The sequence below is a fragment of the Argentina silus genome, assembly GCF_951799395.1.
Source record: "Argentina silus genome assembly, chromosome: 9".
Classification (NCBI taxonomy): Eukaryota; Metazoa; Chordata; class Actinopteri; order Argentiniformes; family Argentinidae; genus Argentina; species Argentina silus.
In genome coordinates this window covers 18,644,031-18,667,638 of record NC_139663.1, presented here as the reverse complement: position 1 = coordinate 18,667,638, position 23,608 = coordinate 18,644,031, and the positions used below count along the sequence as shown (strand labels likewise).

The 23,608-nt window shown below is 43.2% G+C and overlaps 2 protein-coding genes across 3 annotated transcripts in view; one reads left to right on the top strand and one right to left on the bottom strand.

Annotated features, from left to right (window-relative positions):
• The first annotated feature begins 3,957 nt into the window (after positions 1–3,957).
• On the top strand, positions 3,958–9,590 carry nme3 (NME/NM23 nucleoside diphosphate kinase 3). Of its 2 annotated transcripts, none has more exons than XM_083676339.1 (5): positions 3,958–4,053; positions 6,739–6,869; positions 7,161–7,262; positions 7,757–7,869; positions 7,985–9,588. In XM_083676339.1, exons 1-5 carry the CDS (start codon positions 4,008–4,010, stop codon positions 8,100–8,102), a joined length of 510 nt encoding a protein of 169 aa, XP_083532465.1. In that variant the 5' UTR covers positions 3,958–4,007; the 3' UTR covers positions 8,103–9,588. The 2 variants fall into 2 exon arrangements, with proteins under 2 accessions (XP_083532465.1, XP_083532464.1); XM_083676338.1 differs by lacking the exon at positions 3,958–4,053 and adding an exon at positions 5,164–5,917 and having other exon boundaries at positions 7,985–9,590.
• A 510-nt stretch (positions 9,591–10,100) lies between these two features.
• mapk8ip3 (mitogen-activated protein kinase 8 interacting protein 3) overlaps positions 10,101–23,608 on the bottom strand; it is a gene marked incomplete at its 5' end in the record, with an annotated part of 37,807 nt that continues 24,299 nt past the window's right edge. Inside the window, 17 exons of the mRNA XM_083676657.1 lie at positions 10,101–11,696; positions 11,925–12,071; positions 12,477–12,641; positions 13,936–13,974; positions 14,378–14,491; positions 14,782–14,953; positions 15,375–15,523; positions 15,913–15,980; positions 16,150–16,230; positions 16,473–16,595; positions 16,989–17,178; positions 18,787–19,020; positions 19,446–19,611; positions 19,975–20,130; positions 20,339–20,431; positions 21,102–21,152; positions 22,259–22,418. Coding sequence (XP_083532783.1) covers positions 11,575–11,696; positions 11,925–12,071; positions 12,477–12,641; positions 13,936–13,974; positions 14,378–14,491; positions 14,782–14,953; positions 15,375–15,523; positions 15,913–15,980; positions 16,150–16,230; positions 16,473–16,595; positions 16,989–17,178; positions 18,787–19,020; positions 19,446–19,611; positions 19,975–20,130; positions 20,339–20,431; positions 21,102–21,152; positions 22,259–22,418 — 2,230 coding nt within the window. The 3' untranslated portion in view covers positions 10,101–11,574. The remainder of the gene's footprint in view (positions 11,697–11,924; positions 12,072–12,476; positions 12,642–13,935; positions 13,975–14,377; positions 14,492–14,781; positions 14,954–15,374; positions 15,524–15,912; positions 15,981–16,149; positions 16,231–16,472; positions 16,596–16,988; positions 17,179–18,786; positions 19,021–19,445; positions 19,612–19,974; positions 20,131–20,338; positions 20,432–21,101; positions 21,153–22,258; positions 22,419–23,608) is intronic.

Sequence of the window (23,608 nt, the reverse complement as noted above, 5' to 3'; positions counted from 1 at the left end):
TCTGTTAAACGTTTGGAAGGGGTTGAGTGACCGCTTTACTTGTACTAGGAAGTCCCTCGGCTGAGGGCTCGGTGCTGCTCCGGAGAAATTCGCTGGGCTGATAGAGGAACCGAGAGTATTCGGTGGTTTCAAATGTCGTTGCTGGATGGAGCCTCTCTAAATTTAGACTAATACAGACAGAGTAGGGTCAGATAGGGTAAGTTTTTTGATTTATTTTATTTCATTTATAACTTTTAATTTATCTTATTTTCTTATAATTCACTATAAAGTATTATTGCATTGCTATGCTGTAACGCTTAAAGCTTAAATAAAGTACAAACCTGCATTTAAAGACAAATAAGCTTTTTAGTTCTTGTTAGAAGGTTAGTTAGAATTATATCAGTCAGCAAAAGTTGTATTATTCTCCTTGTTAATGGTAAAATGATAGATTTACTGTGCATATAACATCATAGGATCTAAATGGTTATTCTAGCCTCATTTTGAATATCTCCTTTGGATGAATTGTACTCATCTATAAACTAAATCCTGGAACTACACCAACTGGCACTCATATTAGAATAGAGCTGTCGTTAACTACAGGGGCTTTCCTGAGCCTTGTTCCGTTGTGGGTCACTTACGGAGCATGGCTGAAAGCTGAAGCAGGGGAAACTATAGGAAGCACACGGTTAACAGCAGGGTGAATCTATTCGCCACGAGCCTAAAACATACAGTACCAGTCAAAGGTTTGGACACACCTTGCCAAGAGTGTGCAAAGCTGTCATCAAAGCAAAAGGTGGCTACTTTGAAGAATCTAAAATATAAAACATATTCTGGTTTGTTTGAAACTTTTTTGTTTACTACATAATTCCATATGTGGTCCTTCATAGTTTTGATGTCTTCAATATTAATCTACAATGTAGCAAATAATCAAAATAAAGAAAAACCATTGAATGAGAAGGTGTGTCCAAATTTTTGACTGGTACTGTATATCTTTAAGAATCCTATTAGGGTAAGATCCAACCCATTAGTCGGAGGACTTCTGTACAGGGCCTATTGCCGGGAGACAACACACACACACACACACAAACACACTCTAGACAGGGTCTGTGAGCCCCCACAAAACACACACAAGTCCCACATTACCCAAACATCATACACAGACAACACCTCCTGAACTAATGACCTATACACATCTGGCATGTCTGCACATACAGTATCTGTCTCCAGGAGTGCCCTGTCTTGACCCAGAACATCTGTGTCCTTTTTTGTCTTGTCCCACTTTGTTTGGTAATATATTGTGGAGTTTTTCCTCACTCCATCTTTAGAATGAATTGGTAGTCACTGTTTAGCATAATGAAGAGCTCACTCTCATCTCACCGACATGCATTATTCATATATCTAATCTAATCAACGGGCAAACACCTGCAGCTCAAAGACAGGCGACAGGACCTGCAGACCAGAGCACAGAGAAAGAGCCCTGGGAAACAGTGCATCTCACTCTGTGAGACATATACTGTACATAGACTTACTAGCTTTGAAAACATATGTACAATTTATGAGACACCACACATTTCACTCATCACATGTGTGGGGGAGGGGGGGGATCAAGTCTACTGTATGTTCCCTCAGCTAACCGTCACCTAATCTTAACCCTTATGTTAACCTACTTGTTGTTAATAGAATGCACATAAAAAATATAATTTCAAGTGTAACTCGCAACTAAACCTTGTTTGATGTTTCTCTGAGGAGATTTTGCCATGTCATTTAAACAATGCTAACTCTTATTGGAGATGGCGCTGCTAACTGTTAGCCTGTGCTGCAGTAGCAAAGTGGAAAACAGAGAACCAGAGAAGCTCAGGGTAAGATGTTATTTCACCTAAACATGAAAATAGGCTGCACCATCCCTTTGAGCTAACCTGCTAACAAATGGAGATGATCCTCAGATGTTGAAAACATAAACAATATAACCAACCCAATGTATTTTGGATTATCACAAGGTAAGAAAGTGGTATTCAAATATTTCAGGTACTAGCATCTAAAACCTGAGGAAATTCAGATTATCTCTATATTGCTGCACGGATCATTTTAGTCTCCTTCAACCCTAAAACCTGATCCTCCTTCCTCAACACATTTTGATTACCTGTGATATCCACCTTTACCTCTCTCTTCGAAACATATCACTTTTCTTGCTCTCAATGTCTGGCTCACTGGGTCTCACATAGCTGTCTTAATGCCACATGGTCTCATTGTCTGTGATACCTGACCCAATCACCTTGTCTGGCTCCCTTGGAGAGCCTGCGTCATGCTCTCTCCCACAGACCCCCTGAGTGGCGGCCCATCAGACACAGCTGGTTGTATGGAACACAATGGTCCTTTGGCTATTTGCCAGCTGCAATCTTGTGTGAGGTACCTCTCTGATTACAGAGTAAATTGCCTCTTGTGTTTTACTGTAAAAATGTCCACAGGGGAAAGCACACGCAGAATAGGAGTTATATGCTTAATATTTTCATTTATTTGTCAGCCAGCACATGGACATCCAATGTTTCATTCTCCAATTGATCATTTATTCAATCTCCAATCTTCTTTGCTAAAGTTAAAAATTTCAATTTCATAAACCCACCAGACATGCACACACGGGAAGGCAAATTGTTTGTCTCATCCATTATCCACATCATTACGCATTGACTGCCCACTTTCAGTATGGTTATCAACATTACTGGCCTTTACACAGACACACATACTATGGCTTACATAGACACAGCGATTATAGGATGCTCATTGAAAACAAAGTCTAAAGAGACTGAGAGGAAAAACTGCTCCGACATACAGGTTCTTCGGAGGCTGGGAGCACGCTGGCTTCTATTCACATGTAATCGTGCATTGATCATGCAAATAACTGTTATTGTCTTTCTGTCTGTGTGTGCACCGTATTATGGTTGAAATGGGTAAGCCATTCATCACTGTAAGGTCAGTTTCGATTCACCATGATGAGGTTAAAAGCTACGGTGGATGCAAATGGATTTTTTTATATATTGTATTTCTATTCTGCTTGTGTATTTTAGCCCACTGAATACTTGTTAAATTGTGTAGTGCTGGCTGTAGCCATTTTAAAATGTAGACTTTCTCTTTGTACTGTGTGCTGTATTGTCCTTTTTCTTGTCTCAAATGGGTCTTCTTGCAAATAAATGACAAGTCTTTTGAGTGTACAACCTTCAAAACAATTGTATTGACACTCATGTTACAGACTCAATTTAAAATGAATTAAATTAAAAGAATTTGCCATCAATTCACACACAATACCCCAGAATGACAAAGCGATTTTTTTTTTTTTGAAATTTCAGTAAATTTATTAAAATTGAAATACAGAAATACCTCATGTACATAAGTATTCAGACCCTTTGCTATGACACTCTTAAAATGAGCTAAAATGCAAAAATGTCATCAACAAATCACTCAATAAGTTGAACTGAGTCCATCTTAATGCAAGGATAATAGTTCATGCTTGATCAGCAGAGGCCTGCACAAGTGTCGATTCTTTACAGTCATTAATTGATACACACAACAGTGTATCTCTATAGCCCAATATGTGTGCCTTATGGTCTAGCTCATACTATAATGACCCCTATGGGTGAGAGTTAAAACCCAGCAGCAATAATATGACATCTCTTTTGCACAAACTCTAAGGACTAATAGCATTCCCATTTACACTTTATATTAAAATGCGTTCTGTATCCAGATACTGTCCAACTACTGTAATATCCCTGTATTTATGAGCCTCCGAGTGGAATGAGCTGCCTTTACTAGAACGATATTCAGCTTTAAAAAGAAAGTTTAAAAACCGCGACAAGTGTAAAAGAACGTAGAATAACGTTACCTGCAGCCACTGCGCATTCGCGCTCCACTGTCTTGAGAACGCGCTCGCGTCAATATTTTGGCGACACATTTCACGTGCGCGTGTCACTTCCTTCCTCTCTCCGTCGCTGACGTGATTGCGGTGGTGCGAGGCACCGGCTTCTGGTGACACAACAATGATTTGCCTCTTCTTGACTATATTTGCAAATATTTTCCAGACAGGTTGGTCTTCATTTTCAAGTCATACTTACGGACATAACACCCAACACAACACATGTATGCAAAGTACGTTAGTTTGCCAGACAGCAACCTGCAGTTTCTGTAAGTGGCTGTTTTTCAAATTGCCATCAGACACCTGGATACAAGAATGTAGCGAAGGCCACCTGTGTTCTCTGAGCGATAATAAGCGGCAGATTCCGACAATAAGACTTCCGGTTTTGCGATTTCAAAAATAAAAGCGCAAGGTAAGAGGATCACTGGAAAGTGATGGGATCATAATATTGAATATCTTTCATGGAATAAGGACATATTGTGTAACAGAAAGTATGTACAATTTCAGAAAAGTCATTTTTATCATTATAATGCACATGTACAGTCAATTATGTCTGCTCTATGCAGTCTAGATGGGGCACTTACAACTGTTGGGCCACAGTCAAAAGCTATGAACACTTTGTATGACACCGCTCATGGTTAAAACTCACTTGATTCATATTCTAGAAGTGTTGCTGAGTATATTGGTAGTAAAGATCAAGTTTAACACAAACAAAAATATTTGTACAGTCCATTGTATGTGCCCTATGCAGTCCAGCAGTCTTTCATCAGGGAAATTAGGACAATTACAAACTCTTAAAAACACAAATATTTACAATTTTCAGAGACAGCTAAATATAATTCGTCTTTCTTTTGTCCATATTTACTATTTCTTAAACAAGTTTAACGTGGGAGCTTTTATTTTGAAGAACTCGTCATTTACATACACCCGAGGTAGTTCGACGTAGTTCCACTATTGTCGTTCACAGAACACGGATGCGAATAAGGCCCATGGTTTTGAGTGCGTGCGTCTGAAGGGACTTCATGGCATTTATCGTGGATGTGAAATTGAGTAGGAGGACCCAGTCACAGATCAGACTAGCTGGATTAGAGCAAAGATTTTTTAGAATTAGAGTATGGTTGAGTGGCTCGAAATCCAATTGTAGTCGTTGTCCACCCCGGAAACTAGCAACGTAGCCACTGCAGGGATGCACAGAGAGGTCTATCAGTGATGGGTTTCATATTTTGTGAAAGTAGCTGGACCAGGAAGTGCAAGTAAGTGGGAAGATATTTTAAATTGTGTCACGAATGTTTTTATTCATGCGGATGATTTCGTCAGACTGCGCATGTGCGTAGCAGTCACTCTAGAGAGATTAACATGTGTTGTCCTGTGCGGCGAAGAGAAGGCTAGAAGAAGAAATGATTACTTTTTAAATTATTATTATTATTATTCTCTACTGTAAATAATTTTACGAAGAAAAAAAACAACTAATCCTTATTTCTAGCATTGTGACTGTCAATGGCCCCTGGTCCTAGCATAGATTTGTTTTTCTTATGATGACTGATGTATAGATGATTCACTTACTTTAGACAAATGTACTTGTTGTAAATCGCTTTGGATGAAGGCGTCTGCTAAATGTCAAAAATGTAAATGTAGAACCAGAACCAACTATGCAAACACACAGTAGAAACTGTCCTATTTTTACAGAGATGCTCGGCGTGGATAATGCTATATCCCCCAACCTCTATTTTATTTAAATCGCAGATTACAATGATCCATTTGATGCTGGTTACAATTGCTGTTATGCACTGCGCAGCCGTATAATGTACCCTCTCAATATGACAAGATCAATTGATACTCTACATCCTATTAATAGCTTAGTGCTGCGCTTCCATTGGTTCCGTCATCATCCGCGATGTCCGTTACGCCATCACTGATTGGTTGATTACGCGTCACCTCCGTGCGACACTGATATGGGAACGAAAAAAAGGTTATTGCCTTTTCAGCAGGAAGATGAGGATTTGGTTACAAAGCATGCACTAATTGAAGAATCTGGTAAGATGCTGTATTTAATAAGGCACATCTGTTTTGGATGAGATGTATTTCTCAGTCAGTTTTACCGACTCTCAAATCAAGAGGGATTATAAAGAAGGGGTGGGGGTGAGCGGCTGTGAGTGTGAGAGATTATTTTCAGAGGGGTTGTTGATTACAGGTTTCTCAATTTCCTTTCTCTTACCATGAATTTATTGGCTTTCGTTTTGATTTAGTGCACTGCATACCATCTCACTCATTTTGAGCGTGCCCTCCTTGACTAGTTTCCAAAACAGTGCAGTGTTGTTAGAAGAAGATGAGTACTTATGGTTCAGTAAAATGTTGCTGATTTTAGGTTTGTCCTATTCTATCTACCTTCTACCTATTCTGTCCTATTCTACTGATATGATTGTCTCCTTAATATTGTGGATGAAAGAGAGACTGGGTTTGATCAGAATTGTATTTATCTGCAAAACAGTGGCCAGCAAGGAGGTCAGGAGACAAGAAAATCACTTCTTGTAAATCAGTTGGCATGTGTTGTGACCACTATCATTAACCTTACCACTCTGTAAATATTAGTCTTAAATACAGAAATGTAGGCAATATGAGGCTTGAGGTGTTATTTGAAGTAATGGTTGTAATGTTTCACTTGTGCAGGATTGTCACTGAGTTGCTTGCTCCAGACACTGACCTCCCAGTCTGAAAATAACCCTGGGAGATCAACTTCTGTGAGCATCCACTTCTTTGAGACCTATGAGGGACGAGGGACCCAACACAAAGTATTCAGGGTTAGGAAGGGGCGAGGGGTTGTCATAGTAGTGTTATTATCTGTGCCTTGCTCCTAGGCTGGACGGGCGTAAATGAACGCACCTTCATCGCCGTGAAGCCGGATGGCGTTCACCGAAGACTGGTGGGAGAGATCATCCACCGCTTCGAGAAGAAGGGATTTAGACTGGTGGGACTCAAACTTGTGCAGGTAGGCCTGTGTTTGGAACAGGGTTAGTTATACTTCCTCATAACATAACACTTAGCTCAGTGGGCTAACACGTGGCCCCGGAGACCTGGTCCATCACCCTTAGATCTGTGGGACTCAAACTGTGACACACACCGATCCTTAAAAAATGGTGGCACTGAAAGCCATCTAGGTATACACGGCTAGATATGCACAACTCCAGCTGCAGACTAGAAGTAATGGAATTGAGGATCAAAGCCATCTTCCAAATATGATAATAATACAGTCCATGTGTGGTCTCTCTCTCTCTACTAGGCCTCTGAGGATCTATTGAAGGAGCACTACTGGGACCTGAGAAACAAACCCTTCTTCAATGGACTGGTCCGCTACATGAGTTCTGGGCCCATTGTCGCAATGGTGAGGCTTAGAACACAGTCTGACAAACAAAGGCCTGGTTCCCTTTTGGCCCCTATTCCCTTCCCCCATCTCCTACTGTACTAGTTTCAGTCTGAGGTCTAGGTAGTTTAAGGATGAAATATGTGTCCAAACAAAACACACACACACACACACACACACACCATTGAAATGAAGTCAGTCAGTGAGCAGTACAACTGCTCTGACCAGTGATGCAAGATAAATGATGAAGAAATGGAACTAACGAGTCATGAATGGCGTAATTACAGGGAGATGGTGTGAATTAAGTGTGCTGGGCTAACCTCGTCCAGATTGTGTCCACATGAAAAGATAGGTGTAAATGGAAAAAAAGACACATCTGTGAAACAGATGTGGATGAGCTCGCATTGTGGCCCCATCGTGGACAAGTGTAAATGCTAAATTTAGACACAAAGGTCCTGTGTGTGTGTGTGTGTGTGTGTGTGTGTGTGTGTGTGTGTGTGTGTGTGTGTGTTTAGGTGTGGCAAGGTTTGGATGTGGTAAAGACCTCTCGTAAGATGATCGGAGAGACCAACCCTGCAGACTCACTCCCCGGAACTATCAGAGGGGACTACTGCGTGCAGGTGGGCAGGTGAGCAGCCAGCCAGGAAGAGGGTTCTCAGTGTGTGAGGTCGTTGTAGGGAATGCGATCTTGGTAGGTGTGTGCGTGCGTGCGTTTTAACAACCGTGTGGTCTCTGTGTTGTAGGAATGTGGTCCATGGCAGTGACACTGAGGAGAGTGCTCAGAGGGAGATCTCACTGTGGTTCCAACAGCAGGAGCTGCAGTGCTGGGAGGAGAGCAGCACCCACTGGATCTATGAGTGACACACTTTAATACTTGAACACACTCTCATACACAGACCATGTGTATATATATATGTATATACACTCACTGAGCACTTTATTAGGAACACCTGTACACCTTCTCACGGTGGAGGTGGTGTAATGGTGTGGGGAATGTTTTCTTGGCACACTTTGGGCCCGTTAATACCAATCAATCATCGCTTGAATGCCACAGCCTATTTGAGTATTGTTGCTGACCATGTGCATCCCTGCATGGCCACATCTTCTAATAGCTACTTCCAGCATGATAATGCACCATGTCACAAAGCAAAAGTCGTCTCAAACTGGTTTCGTGAACATGACAATGAGTTCAGTGTTCTTCAGTGGCCTTCCCAGTCACCTAGAACACCTTTGGGATGTGGTAGAACGGGAGATTCACAGCTTGAAAGTGCACCTGAAAAAATCTGCAGGAATTGCGTGATGTCACATCATGGACCAGAATCTCAAAGGAATGTTTCCAACATCTTGTGGAATCAATGCGAAGAATTGAGGCTGTTTTGAGAGCAAAGGGAGGCCCTACCCAGCATTAGTAGTGTTCCTAATAAAGTGCTCGGTGAGTGTATATAAACACACACACAGACACAATGCTTTAGCAGCCTTTTATACAGCTGTAGGTGAGAGAAAAGAGCTGCTAAAATCTTTTGCACTCCATTGCTATGGCTCTCCTACAGTCAGATAGCCTACCACTGCGATTGAGATCCCACTACACGGAGAATCATGTAGGTCAATTTAGTCCATATCTGCCGCTGCTCCTCGTATTGGATGTAGAATACACAAGCGCTCTCAGGTAGTAACTCAACTCATACCCTCGGTCCAATCTACTCTCTATCATAATAACATATGTTTAATAGAAATATATTGGACCAACTTAACTTAGCACTAAGCATTGACAGAGCAAACATCATGATGTATGACATCAGGGGAAAACATTTGGATTGAGGCAGAAGTTGCCACTATGTACAGATTACAAAAACTATAAACACTATGACATTAGTTCAACAACTAAGGGCAACTTAAACCAACAACTATAGGCTTTTAATCTGAAGGCACATGATCACAGTGCACTGAATGTGTATTTATTTGATCAGTTCTAACCACGATCTGATTGTATGCACTGTGCAACATGAATGTAGAGAAGTGGAGAGGGTTCGTTCCAAATGGATTGGAGCTTCACTGCTTTGGAACCACTGTCCTTTGTTACTAAAAAAGAGGGTTTAATTTTTCGCTTAACTCTCACAAAATGCGATTTTCTACATTGTTTGTGCAATTTAATGCTATTGACCAAAATGCTAAATAAAAACATATCCCAGAACAGCTTTTAAACCGTGTTTCATTTTGGGACTTGGGATGCTATGTTTTTTGCTTATATATCCTACCAAGACATGTTCAGTACAGACTGAGTTCACAGAACTGTATCTTATATAACGTCCCAAACACAGAAACGGAATTTGTCATACTTTTTGGAGTACTTTTAGCTATGCTGCCCCATGGAACATTTAACAAAAGGACTTTTATTTTGAGGTATTTATTTTGAGGATGGTATTTTCGAGGGCTGTTGACCGTGGAGTGCACATGATTTTAACCATTCATCATCAGGAAGCCAAGGCCGGTAGTTATCAAACCTCTCAGAATTACTCATGGGAATCATGCTAAAAGCGTAGTCATGACTACAACAACTCATAATGCACTCCCACTGCCAACTCTGAGCTGTCAACGGCAACCTTCTTACTGGCACTGAGTAGGACCAACTCTTAAGAACTCTTTTTTTCTTCTTGAAAAAAGGACATTTTGATGGCACTTGTTTCCTACATTGATTGTCTTTTGTGCCTGTGTAACTCTGTGTGTGCTGCCTTCTTGGCCAAGGTCTTGCTTGTAAAATACTGTGCATTAAAATCTCTGTGATTTCTCTGGTTAAATAAACAATAACAGAAGCAGACAGGAAAAGTCAACAAACATGGTTTCTGGTTTTCAGCGCACATATGTTAAATATTTAATCCACACAGATAAGAGATCAACATATGAGTTACATACTGAACAAGGGGGAGGAGCTTGGGTGTGTCTGGAGATTTACAATAACATAAGTGACAGCTGTCACTCCAAACTGGCAACCATTCACAAGCCTCACTGTCCAGCTGTAGGTCTGGGAACAGCGAATCACAGCCGAGTATGGGGATGAATCAGTAATGAGCCAATCAGCTCACAGCTCAAGGATGTGTCATGCCAATAAAGGCCTTTGTTCTGCCAAACGTTTGATGATTTAAATTTAAACTGCTCTGGGGTGAGTTTCTCGAAAGCTTCATAGGCAAAGCAGTACTTTATTTATTTTAAATTATCCAGACCCACGCCTTTCCTATACCAGCAAAGTTCTTAATTTCACACATTTCATTTTAGCACAGAAGATTGACCTGCAAACAGTGGGTTTACAATTGTTACTCTCTAACGTCTTTGCGGCTGGGTGTTCGGGGGAAATTAGGTACGAAGCTTTCGTCAAACTCACCCTAGACTGTTAAGACTGAAGAGACTGCGTTTATCAGCTTTATCTCCCCCTCTCATTTCTGTCTCTCCTCCATTCCTGGGCCCAGATGGGTCCTCCTGAATGTGAACCTGATGTAGTTGCCTAGCCCCATGCACACAACTACCTTTGCTTCACTCTGACAAACCCACTGTCAAAGAACAAACCACCCCGACCCAAGTCTCTTTCTCTGCATCAATCCAACCAATGAGCTGCCTGTCAGACCAATCAGCTGCCTGTTTTCTGAATCCCCCTGACCAATCAGCTGTCTGTCTCTGGGGGCAACTCACTCAGCTGTGAGTTGGTTGGGGGTGGGTGGTCTAAGTAAACTGTAGCATAAATAGATAGGGATTACTGAATGGCTGTTGCTGGAAATATTTTATACTGTAATCTGGAGGCATTATATGTTGTTTACGTTCCAGTAAAGTGTTATTGGAACGATGCAAAGGCGGGGGTTTGGGCTGACGTGCCAGTGGACGGGAGGTGAAACTCAGGGAAACTACAAATGGAGGTAGGAGAGGGCAGCATTGGGGCAGATGCAGGACATTTGAGGTCAATACAGGAAATATGGCGGTACTTACAGGGTAGGGTAGATAGAGGATTTATGGTGTAGATACAGGGTGGGGGAGGTAGTTACAAGGCCCGTGGAGATTGGTAGGGGGGTAGAAATAAGACTAGGGAGGTGTTGTCAAGGTATTTGGAAAGTTACTGGACTGGGGGTGATACTTACAAGGCAATAGGTAGTTACAAGGTGTTTGGGAGGGGGGTAGATAGTTACAGGGGTAGTTACAGAACTTGGGAATAATAGTAGTGGTAGTTACATGACCAAGGATAGATAAAGGGCGGGGAAAGGAGGGAGGTTGCTTCAGCGTTTGTAGGACGGGATGGGGGGGAGTAATAGTAGGTTGCAGGGGCTGAGTAGGGTGCAAGGTGACCCCAGGTTCACTCTGGGATGTAGGACACCTGCCACACGATGATATGACTCCGCTCGGCTTTGCACAAGGCGGGCTTCATCTGTGGCGCGCCGCCCTCCACTTCCTCCGTCTCGTCATCCTCGCCGTCGCCTGACACAGGAAGAGGGGACCAGAGACACAGGAGGTTAGAGGTTATCCATAAGCATAGCCCATAAACAAACCACCGGACAGCACTCTCTTATTATAACTCTATTATAGAGTTCCGCAATATAGTCAATACAGCATATGTGTGTTAGTTGTGTACAGTTGTGAACAGTTATCGATCTGAGTGGGTGTGCAGTGAGTGGGTGTGCAGTGAGTGGGTGTGTGTTTCCTTACCGATGCGGAAGTCGATGTAGCCCTCCCCTCCACTCAGCACCAGTACGTTCTGCACACTCTGTGCCTCGGCCTCCGGGGGCACGGTGGAGCCCTGGCCCTCGGAAGGGCTGTCCAGAACACTGCCGTTTAGGGTGGCCAACACATTGCCTGGCAAAAAAAAAAACGGGGTTAGAAGTTTTATACTTCTAGTGACACCCCAAGCTGGTCCTGTACACACCAACCAGGAAGGGAATAACAGGGATTTGAAGGGAATGGGAGGTGGTGAATCTATACATCCAAAGGTGAGTGGATAATGGAAAAGTGACGTGACAGAGAATATTTTATTTGAATCCAGCTGTTCTATTTGAATCCAGTTATTTTCCAATGCTGTGTATCGCCAGACGGGACTCTCAAAAGACTCAACGCAAAAAAATTACTGCTTTGGTATTTTTGTGTCCAGTTGGTTTCCATTAACTTTGACCAACCCTGCACTCAATGTCTCTGGTCTGTGACTCAAACTTCATTAAGATTTAAGTTGAAGTTTGACTGTTTAGAGGGGTACTAACTGCTAACCTGGCACAGAGACAAAGAACTTGACGGCGTCACGGTGTCCATGGAAACAGAGCTGGGCCTGGGCCATAGAGCAGTAGGGGATGAAGCTGCCGCTGCTCTTCTCTGCGCTGTCGTCCGCATACACATGGATCACACCCCCGGATGACGTCGGAGACACCTTATTAGCTGCAGAGGAAGAGGGCAGAGTCAACAGCCAATACTACAGCCAATACAGCCAATACTAAATACGCTGGCTGACATGTGACCTACTATCCAATCGGACCAGAACACCAATGAGACTGTCCAAACACAGAAGCATACATTGAGCAGACGCGCAAGACCAATATTTGCATGTCACAACAAAACTGACGTTCAGATAGAAATGTGTAATGCAGAACAGACATCCTTATCTTTGGCTGTGGTTACACCTGGTATTAACAAGCATTCTGTATTACAACAGATGCCTACATTTCGATTGTGCCCATATTTTTAGACAAGAGTTGCTTTTGCAGCCTTCCATAAAGTTTTAGGATCCATTGAGGGGTCACCATTGTCCTTTATGTAATTCATTTGATTGTCATATTTGCAATACCAGATGAAGACACACTGCACCGTGACCGAATAGTGACCTGATCATCATGATAACAAAAGATTAATGTTAATACCATGTGTAACCACTTCCTTTCTCATATGGATTTTGTCCGGCTCTGGTCATTACATTTCTAACTGCATTTCTGTACACATGGCAACCAATTGAATATACCCACGACACACCCATACACTTTTGCACATGATTAAAAAATCGGAAATAATAATTTAACTGAAAGATTATACCACCAACATGCAATAAAGAACGGACAAAAAAATATCCTAACAAAATAGTACATTTACTATTTGCATATACTTGCATATACATTACCCACAAACTATAGTTATTAACTTATTTATCTAATCATTTTGAGTGGGGACAGATGCAATTAAAACATTGACAAATTGAATTAAAGGGTTCGTTCAATATTTTTCAACCCCCTATTTTTCAACAGTCAGATGCATTGCACCATAACACTTTAGCTAGTGCTAGTTTCCAGTGTTCGTCCAGTGTTTATCAAAGATAAAGAATGAAGAAAGAAAATAAAACAATGTGTAAACACATTATTAAGTACATCAAGTTAAGAGAGCTGAGGTCTAACACCAGACCAAATGAGAGCATTGGACATAGCCCAGTTCCATTTTGGCCCCTTGCCCTTTTGGTGGTCACAGATCTGAGAGAACTGATGAAAGTAACACGGGCATTCCACATTACCAATAGGATAGGAATATTGCTGAGGCCTATCCGACCTTTTAAGAGCTGTGAATACAGAAGGGGTAGGAACCGAAATGGAACCAGGCCTGTACCAGAGAGCTAGAAAGGGATGATGGAGGGAAGGCAGGCAGGGCAGGCGCATCATCAGAGAGGGACTGAGGGAGAGCCCCAACTTACCCCTTAACCCCAGGAGCTGTCCCCGGTGAAGGACTACCGCTACAGGAGGGAGGGAGGGAGCAAGGGAGAGGGAAGAGAGTGGACAGTCAGGACAGGGAGGACGCGTAGAGGAGTAGGATCCATGAGAGAGAAAGAGAGAGAGAGAAAGAAAGAAAGAAAAAAAAAGCCAGATGGAAGCCATCAAGGAGCAACAAAAGACAGGAAAAAAGACAGTGCATTAAGACACAGAGGGATTATAACAGAGAGTAGCATAGAAAGACACAGAGAGAGAGAGAAAGGGTCTAGAGTCAGAGACAACGCTTGTCAAAGTGTGCACTGCAAGAGAGTGCAATGCTGCTTGCATGTGTATGTTTTCATCTGTGTCTGTCTGTGTGAGTGTGAGAGTGAGAGTACAGCATATTTGTGGTGTGTGTGTGTGTGTGTGTGTGTCACTCAAACTCACTCTCGGTCAGCGGGATGGAGATGACCACACCGTTGCCGGTCCCCACCCACAAACGGTTTCCTCCAATCAGAAGTGCTGTGATTCGGACGAAGGAGAAGCCCAGTTTTCCAGTACCTGTCAATCATGGCCAGAGAGAGAGAGGGTCAGTGTATACATGGGCTGCATCACACAGACTACTATGGACCAGATCCAGGTCAAAATAGTATTTATTGTATTTCCATCACTTTCCAATACAAATGTGAAAATTGTCATTTGAAAATATGTGTAAAAGAGTATTTGGAAGTACTGGAGTGTATCTGAAGGTACTTCTTCTGTGGAGGGCCAGCCACTTGGCTGAAGAAACAAATTAAGGATTGCACCTTTAAGATGGCCCCTAGCTGTGTACGGATAGCGGCGTGTCGTACCCAGCATCTTGCTGACGTACGGCTCTATGTCCACGTCCTGCAGGTGCTGGTGTGTGAGTGCGTGGTAGAGGCGCAGGGTCGAGTCCAGCCGAATGGACACCCACACGCCGTCGCCAATCCACGCCAGCTGCCTCACCTGGCTCTCCCTGCGAGGGTGGGCGTCGAAGGACTTCTGACGGGGGAGGAGGAGGGGGTGGGGAGAGGGGGGTGGAAAGTGAGAATTTATCCATGAATTGATTCTGTTCCATGTTTTGAACGTACATGTACAGGCGCACCACTGCAGGGAGACGACCTGTCACATGTGATAAACACACGCAGAGGAGGAGAGGTGGAATAGAAGAAAGAGAGAAGGGAAGAGATGATGGATGGAGTGAGAAGACAAGTCGAACGCAAAGAAGGAGTCTAAACGAGTACAGGAGGAGTAGTTAAACAGGCTTTCACAAACACTGCACTCAAAGAACCCCAAGCTCTCAGTAACGCGCCAGGAGATCCCCAGCTAATCAGAGACTGCGTTACCCAGAGCTAAACCCCCCATGCATTAGGCTCCGGGAGCTAACATGAGTCATCGGCTCACACCAGCTACTCCAACCCACCTCGATTTGCATGCTCTTGGGCTGGATGACGTGGATCTTGTTCTTGTAGCCACACCACACCTTATCATGGACCACCGCCATGCAACGAATAGAGTGGTGCGGTCTGCCCAGATCCATCAGGTGATAGTTCGACAAGTCCCATTGCCCATCTGGAAACACACACACAAACGTACACACATGCGCGCACACACACACACACACACATACACACACACACATTAAGATATACCCAGACAAATACACACACAAACACATATACATACCCATGCACACGAACACGTACACACACAAAAGCTTAGACTTTTATGCTAATATGCCAATTTCTGTATGTTCTAGATTTGTGTATAACTGATTCTTAGCGTGGTTGAACTGGTCAACCACGAGTAGCTAGCTGCCTAGCAAATCTATCTTCTTCATCTATTCAGATAAAACTTGTTTCACTAAACAATCTAAGACACGCAACCTCACTTCATAGGCAGTATGAGCATTCAAACACGGTCAAGGGGAGATCAGTGAGATTTCAAAGATGAAAGGTTACCTTCTGATCTATGGAAGATGGCAAGTGTCCCGTCTGCCAGAGCAACCAGCACGCGACCCTTCACATGTCTAAAACACAGAGAGTAAAAGAGAGAGAGAGAGAGAGAGATATATAGTTGAAATTACCCCCAAATTTGGGTTTGATTCCTGCTGGGACCATATATACTTAAATGTATGCACTCACTGCAATGTAAGTCGCTTTGGATAAAAGTGTCACCTAAATGGCATATATACTTACACAAGACTGAGTACGGAGTCCTTCAGTTTGATGGAGTGGAGACACTTCTTCCAGTTGGCCACTGCTGAGTGGACATAAAGCCTAAGGAGAGGAGAGTTAAGGCTCAGTAGGGTAGCGATACAAACACACAAATGCTAAGTATATAATACAGTGCCTGTCAAAAAAAAACATTGAATTAAAGCTGAGAATCTCTACTTTGACCTCATAGTAATTGTTTGATTTCAAATCCAAACTGTTGGAGTATTGAGCTAAAAGAAGACAAAATGCTTCCTCTTTCCAATACTTATGGAAGACACTGTATATATAAATTGGCGACTACACACCAGCCATTTTGAGCACCCAGCCACATGGTGGGGGCTATGCTGGTACAGGCTTTTGGGTCTTCACTTCCGTCCTCTGTCTCCTGGGGCGGGGAGCTGAACTCCTCTTTCGACTGGCCTGCACATCTGTGAATAGAGATGTCCAGAGACTTTCAGTTCCCCAAGAGTTCACCACAGTGGAGACCACTACAGTCCACTACAGACCAACACAGTTCACAGGTGGGCAAATACATGCAGCAAAGTGGACTTTGTCTCAACAGAAATGTTCATCAAAAAATGTCAGAAGATTAACAGCAAAGTAAAACCACACTTAAGCTCAAAGCAAAATACAATCCATACAGTAAAATGTACTTTCAGGATGAATTCACATTTCATTTTTCAAGGACTGGGTTGATGAAAACAGGCATTATGATTGGCCAAAATACAAATGTTTACTTAAGATTCCTTTGTCTGAAGAAAAACATAGTATTTTTGCAACATACAAAGACCCTTTAGTTTCAATTGAACTGTGAATCTTACCGGTCATATTGACCACTGTCGTCTACCACCCGTGGCTGGGGATCCGTGAACACGTGCTCGGTGAAGGGTCCTGGGGGGCAGGAAGCCTCTGTCTCATTGGCGGCGGGCTCAGGAACCTCTGTGGCCTCAGTAGCTTCTTCTGCCGACTGAGCAGGGTGCAGCTTCCCACTGAGGGGGGGGGCGACGGGGGCTAGGGGCAGAGGTGGAACAGATTACAACTACTCATTGTTACTGTAATTGAGTAGGATTTGTCAAGGATTTCTACTTTTTTGAGTATTTTTTAAAGTCTGTAATTTTACTTTTACTTGACTATGTTTTTAATGAAGTATTCTACTTCTCTACTTTTTTGTTGTTGTTATTCGTTACAGAGTACAATTATATCTATAGCAAAATCATTACGGGTCGGCTTTAGCACAGTAAAAATAAAATAGCAGTGGTGCTAAAACTGAGGTCAGTGTGCCCAATCATATCAAATAGCCAGCAACATGCCTAAACACAAACAAACCAATCAAATCTAACCGTGCACACACTAACCGAGCCACTCAGTCATAAGATTGAATTTGAATCAGATCAGCCCATTGAAGGAGTATAAAGGAAGGATGGAGATGATGATGGAAGTTTTAGAGGAGTCGCAGAGACAACGTTAGCACCTCTCAATGTGGAGGAGAGAAGGAACACGGACATCCCTAACCGAGCTGTTTGATGTGAAGGACATCAAAGGCAACAGCGTCATCGTGCAGTGTAATTTGCTGGCCAGAGAACATGCTGAGGTTGTTGCTAGTTAACAACAAGCTACTACTAGCTAGCTAAGTAGGACAGATATTTGGAAAGACGTCACTTGGGATACTTGAGCACCGACAGATGAAAAATGTTTTTCGGGAACGGAACTAGGCCACTCCTTCAAACATGAAATCTAATATAATGTAACTTTCACTTACAAATATTGTGTGTGTGTGTGTGTGTGTGTGTGTGTGTGTGTGTGTGTGTGTGTGAATGAGTGAGGCAGTGGATGGATGACTTAATAAGTGAAGTCATTTTATGCTTTTTAGATATTTTAAATTAATTAGTCAATTGTAATTGAATACTGAATTAAAATCTATTTGTTCTTGCATTCATTTCCTCTCTTACATTCATTTCCTCTCTTCCTCTATAAAAAAAACATTGCATGGGAAATCTTGTGCGTCAGGTAATGATGATGATGAGCTAATATTTTTTTATTTTAAAAGTAATGCAAAGTACATTTACTTAATTATGCTTTAATATGCTACTTTTTTTTACTGTTACTTAAGTAGTTTCCTCGACTACAACTTTTACTTGAGTGAAATTGTACTTTTACTTTATGTTATATATTATAGGATATTATAGTACTCTTTCCACCTCTGGCAAGGGGGACAGTGATGATACGTTATAGGTTCAAAAAAAGATTTATATCTTCACATCACATACATATCCCTAACACACACACACACACACACACACACACACACACACACACACACACACACACACACACACACACACACACACACACACTAACTTATTTATGTAGTAAACACACATGGTTCAAATGACAGGGGTGCCAGCACTCCCATAATTGATTAAATTGATTAAATTGAATCAATTATTGTCAGATTTGTGTGACCAACTAGGGGTGACAACACAAAATGTGCCGGGCCACCTTTTTGAGTCGGCAATCCAATTGGACACACACACACACACACACGCACACACACACACACACACACACACACACACACACACACACAAAAACACACAAAACCAACATACACTCGCATACATGTTGAGATACACATGTGGGGATTTTGGGAGCGCTTACCTTGTCCCTTGTCCAGAATGGGTGTGTCTGTACGCGAGGAGCAATTGCTGCGCACTACACTGCAGTTGGTGGCACAGCCTACCAGGGTGATGCCCGCCAACATGCCCTCCACTCCACCTGACTCCTCGCCACCTCCGCCCCCCTCTCCTGACTCCAGCACTATCTCCCCCGCCGGGTAGTCACTCTCACTGGCAGCTGATGACACGCAAGCAAGCACATACACGCACACGCACACAGACACGTGCACCGGGTCATTCAGAGAAAAAACGGCATTGCTCAAGTAGGTGCAGTAGAATGTGGTTGAGGTGTGTATTGTAAGTGGCTGTGATCTGGCAAATGGTGGTTCTGTAACAGGTATGTTCAGGAAGGGCAGAGGCGGTGCTAGTTTGGTAGATATGGTTCTAGTATGTTAGGTGTGGTCCTTGTTTGGTAGATGTTGTTCAGATGTTGCAACATTGACATGTGGTCCTCTGGGCAATTTAGTGGGGGGAAAATTTAGCGCTGTGTGCGTTCCTGTTGTAGTGGATGTGGTTCAGGTGATATGCGGTCCTGTTGTGGTAGATGTGGTTCAGGTGATATGCGGTCCTGTTGTGGTAGCCTCTGTGTATTCCCACACTAACCTGGCACACTGGAGATGCAGAGCACGTGGGCATTGCAGACGTTGAACTGGTCAACCAGCGATCCCGGTTGGTTGGCGTCGATGATGACCACTTTACTGGCGGAGTGCGTGCTGGTCAGGATCCACACTCGGCTACTCATGGTGTCTGTCTCATGGAGCTCCTTCGACTGAGAGAGAGGTAGGGGGGGGGGGAGGTGGAGGAGGGGGACGACATTTCAGTCAAAACCAAGGTAAAAACGTACCGATCTTGTGTATTAGTTTTAGCTTGGGTGGTGTAATGTCCTTCTTTATCTTATGTTAGTTACAGTATGGTTGTAAGAACTAAGGTCGGGGTGTCTGTATATATAGTTTAGTTGAACTTTGTTGAAAAACCAAAATGGAAGACTTCTACAGTGGAGGACCAAACAACTGTCCCACAGATCAGGAACATCTCACTTTAGACCCCTTTGGAGGTTTGAATATATCAGTGAAACTTAGATTGGATTAGGAGTGGACTATACCTTTATGCTACTGAGCTGACAGTACTGTACCTTCCTCTTCTCTGGGGAGCTGTGGTTACTCTTGCTGTCCCCTCCCTCCTCCTCTCCAGTCAGAGGGTCAGTGCTGCCGGCTGTAGGCTTCACAGTCACTATGTCCTGACTGCAGGCCTTCCATCCTGTCAGGTCTACTCCTGCCGCGCACCACAACTACACACACACACACACACACACACACACACACACACACACAGACAAACGCACGCATGCATGCACCACACACACACACACACACACACACACACACACACACACACACACACACAAACTCGTCAAGATTCATAGTGGCTAACATCTCTTACAGCAAATAATTTTTACAAAATGAACCCCTTAAAAAGATCTGGCCCAGTGTGGTTACCTTCCTGTTGGGGTCCTTTTCCACCAGGGGGCGACAGTAAACAGGAACAGGCACATTCTTCATACGACTGTCTTCCTTCTCATTGATCACAACCTGTGAGGAGAGGTGGGGTCAGGAGACAGACAAAGCCCCCAGTAACAGACCTGCCGGGCTCCCTGCCTCTGCCACTAGACCTCTGCAGCTCATCCAGAATGCTGCAGCCCATCTAGTGTGCAATGCTCCCATGTCACCCCCCTCCTCCGCACCCTTCACTGGCTCCCAGTAGCAGCTCGCATCAGATTCAAGACCCTGGTGCTCGCCTACAGGGCAGTAAAGGGAACAGCCCCTCCCTATCTGCAAACGATGGTCAATCCTTTCACCTCTTTCACCATTCTTCCACCTCTGCTGGCCACTCGGCACCGCCATCTGGTGGAATGAGCTTCCCACCGCCGTCGCCAGAGGCCTCTCTACCCCCTAACACCTTACACTACCTGAACTTTAAAAAACTTTTCCTTTCTCTAGCACTGTGGCTGCCGATGACACTTGTTCTTATCAAAGGTTTTACTTACTATGACTGATGTATAGTTGATTCACTTACATAGACAAATGTACTTACGGATTTGGATAAAAGCATAGGCTAAATGACTTAAATTGTTCCTAACATATCTGTTATAAGCCGGAAAGATTAAGACAGACAGATGTATAAGGTTTGAAGGGGACGGGGCTCTGGGGTCAGAGGCGGGGTCTGAGAGGTGCATGCTGTGATTCTCTGGTTCTCACTTGCCTGTTGCTTCTTCAGTGGACCTTCCAGGGCGCTGTCCAGCTGCACACCCGTCTGTGGGAGACCAGAGTTAGAGAGCAACACACCCCTTCACAAAATGGCTGCTGACTCTTTTACTGTTGTTGTCTTATTGTGTAACATTGCTTATGACTACACATTGCTTATGTCACTACAGTCTTTGATATGCCCCTGTAATCCTCAATCCTCAATCCCCAAGTCCTCAATCTAATGTCCTAGACTTACTATAAAGGGATAGTTCATGATTTTGGAAGTTAAACCTTACCTGGGGTGTTGTCTCGTCATCCAGGTTTTTTTTTTTTTTTTGTTCCTCAGGTAGAGATTACAAAATTATAATTTCATTTCTGAATGAAATATGAAGGATGGTGGAATTCCACTGTCCTTTAAACAACAACATTTATCTTCTTTAAATTACTTCAGGTATGCTTGATCTAACTTGCATGACTCAGTGGTTGTGCACTTTTGGCAAGACTCCATTGGTTTACAAATCAAGATAGATCAAGCCAACTTGATGTAATCGAAAGTGCAAACAAATGCGGTCCTCTGTGGTTCAGTTGGTAGAGCATGGCGCTAACAATGCTTAGGTTGTGGGTTTGATTCCTGCTGGGACCATATATACTCAAATGTATGCACTCACTGCAATGTAAGTCGCTTTGGATAAAAGCGTCAGCTAAATGGCATATATTATTATTTTGACAAAGGTCAAGCTAATAAAGATGCTAAATGCTAGCAGTCTTTTAGCATTTTTTCCCCCTCAGCTTCCATGCCCATTTTTGAATCAGACACGATCGATATACAGTACCAGTCAAAAGTTTGGACACACCTTGCCAAGAGTGTGCAAAGCTGTCATCAAAGCAAAAGGTGGCTACTTTGAAGAATCTAAAATATAAAACATATTCTGGTTTGTTTAACACTTTTTTGTTTACCACATAATTCCATATGTGTTCCTTCATAGTTTTGATGTCTTCAATATTAATCTACAATGTCGAAAATAATAATAAAAAAATATTAAAAAATAAAGAAAAACCATTGAATGAGAAGGTGTGTCTAAACTTTTGACTGGTACTGTGGCTGTATCAGTTAACCGGTTGGGCTGGCGAGAGTGCAGGTGGGTGGAGACTGGTGGGTACCTGGTTGGGTACCTGTTTGAAGCGGGGCGGCACGCTCCAGCCACAGGCCTGCATGATGCCGTCGTCACGGCGCATGTGCTCGCGGACCTGTCGGTACTGCTCTCGCCGCTGTTCCCGGCGGGCCGACAGCGCTGAGTCGCTGAGGAGAGACGCAACACCGTTACTGGCCAGTCTAGAGCGGGGGGTGGAGGGGTGGGGGGTGGGGGGGGGGGGGGGGGGGGAGGCGGGGGCAGAGAGACGCAAAAGCGAGCATTAGCGGCCAGACTGCTGCGAAGTACAAAAGAAAGCAGAAGCTACAGCAGTTGTGGCTACCACCAACTCTGGTCCTGAAGCACTACAGGCTAGGCAGGGTTTTTGTTCCAGCCCTGCACTTTCACATCTGGCTCTTAATAAGTTGATTAAAGGTTAAGCTCCGATTTTTTTAACCAATTCTCTATTTTTTATGTAAATAAATGTAGCAGGCTCGTTGAGCACAGCATTTTCAATGATTAGTTGATTCAATCAGGTGTGGTGGTGCTGGGCTGGAACAGAGTTTGTAACAGCCTCTCCAGGACCAGAGTTGGTAACCACAGAGCCACAGCGTTATACAGTACAGCCAGGTGGTAAGCGGATAGGGGAGAGGAACATGGTGGGAAAGAGAGAGGGGCAACAATTCTGTTTAAACCTTGTGCATACACATGGTTCGATTATTGGTGACACAGTTTTTCAACAATATATACGTCCATAGTGCACTATATATAGTACTTGGTATAAGCATTTATAATTGCTAATAGCTCTTTATGACTACCTAAAACTTTCAATAACATTGAACACAGATGATCATTCCTACAGACAAAGGTAACACAAATAATGTATCCCATGAGCAGTGGGTAATCCAATTTCATTAGTATCAGTGATTTTAACACCAACACTCCATAATACATCAGATTGTGTTTATATCATTAGCACTGTGCTAGCAGATAAACAGCCATTGATAATATAGAGGCAGATAAACAGCCATTGATAATATAGAGGCAGATAAACAGCCATTGATATTATAGAGGCAGATAACCAGCCATGGGGAATATAGAGGCAGATAACCAGCCATGGGGAATATAGAGGCAAATAACCAGCCATGGGGAATATAGAGGGGGCAGATTACCAGCCATTGATGATATAGAGACAGATAATCAGCCATTGATAATATAGAGGCAGATAAACAGCCATTGATATTATAGAGGCAGATAACCAGCCATTGATAATATAGAGGCAGATAAACAGCCATTGATATTATAGAGGCAGATAACCAGCCATTGATATTATAGAGGAGGCAGATAACCAGCCCTGGAGAATATAGAGACAGATAAACAGCCATTGATAATA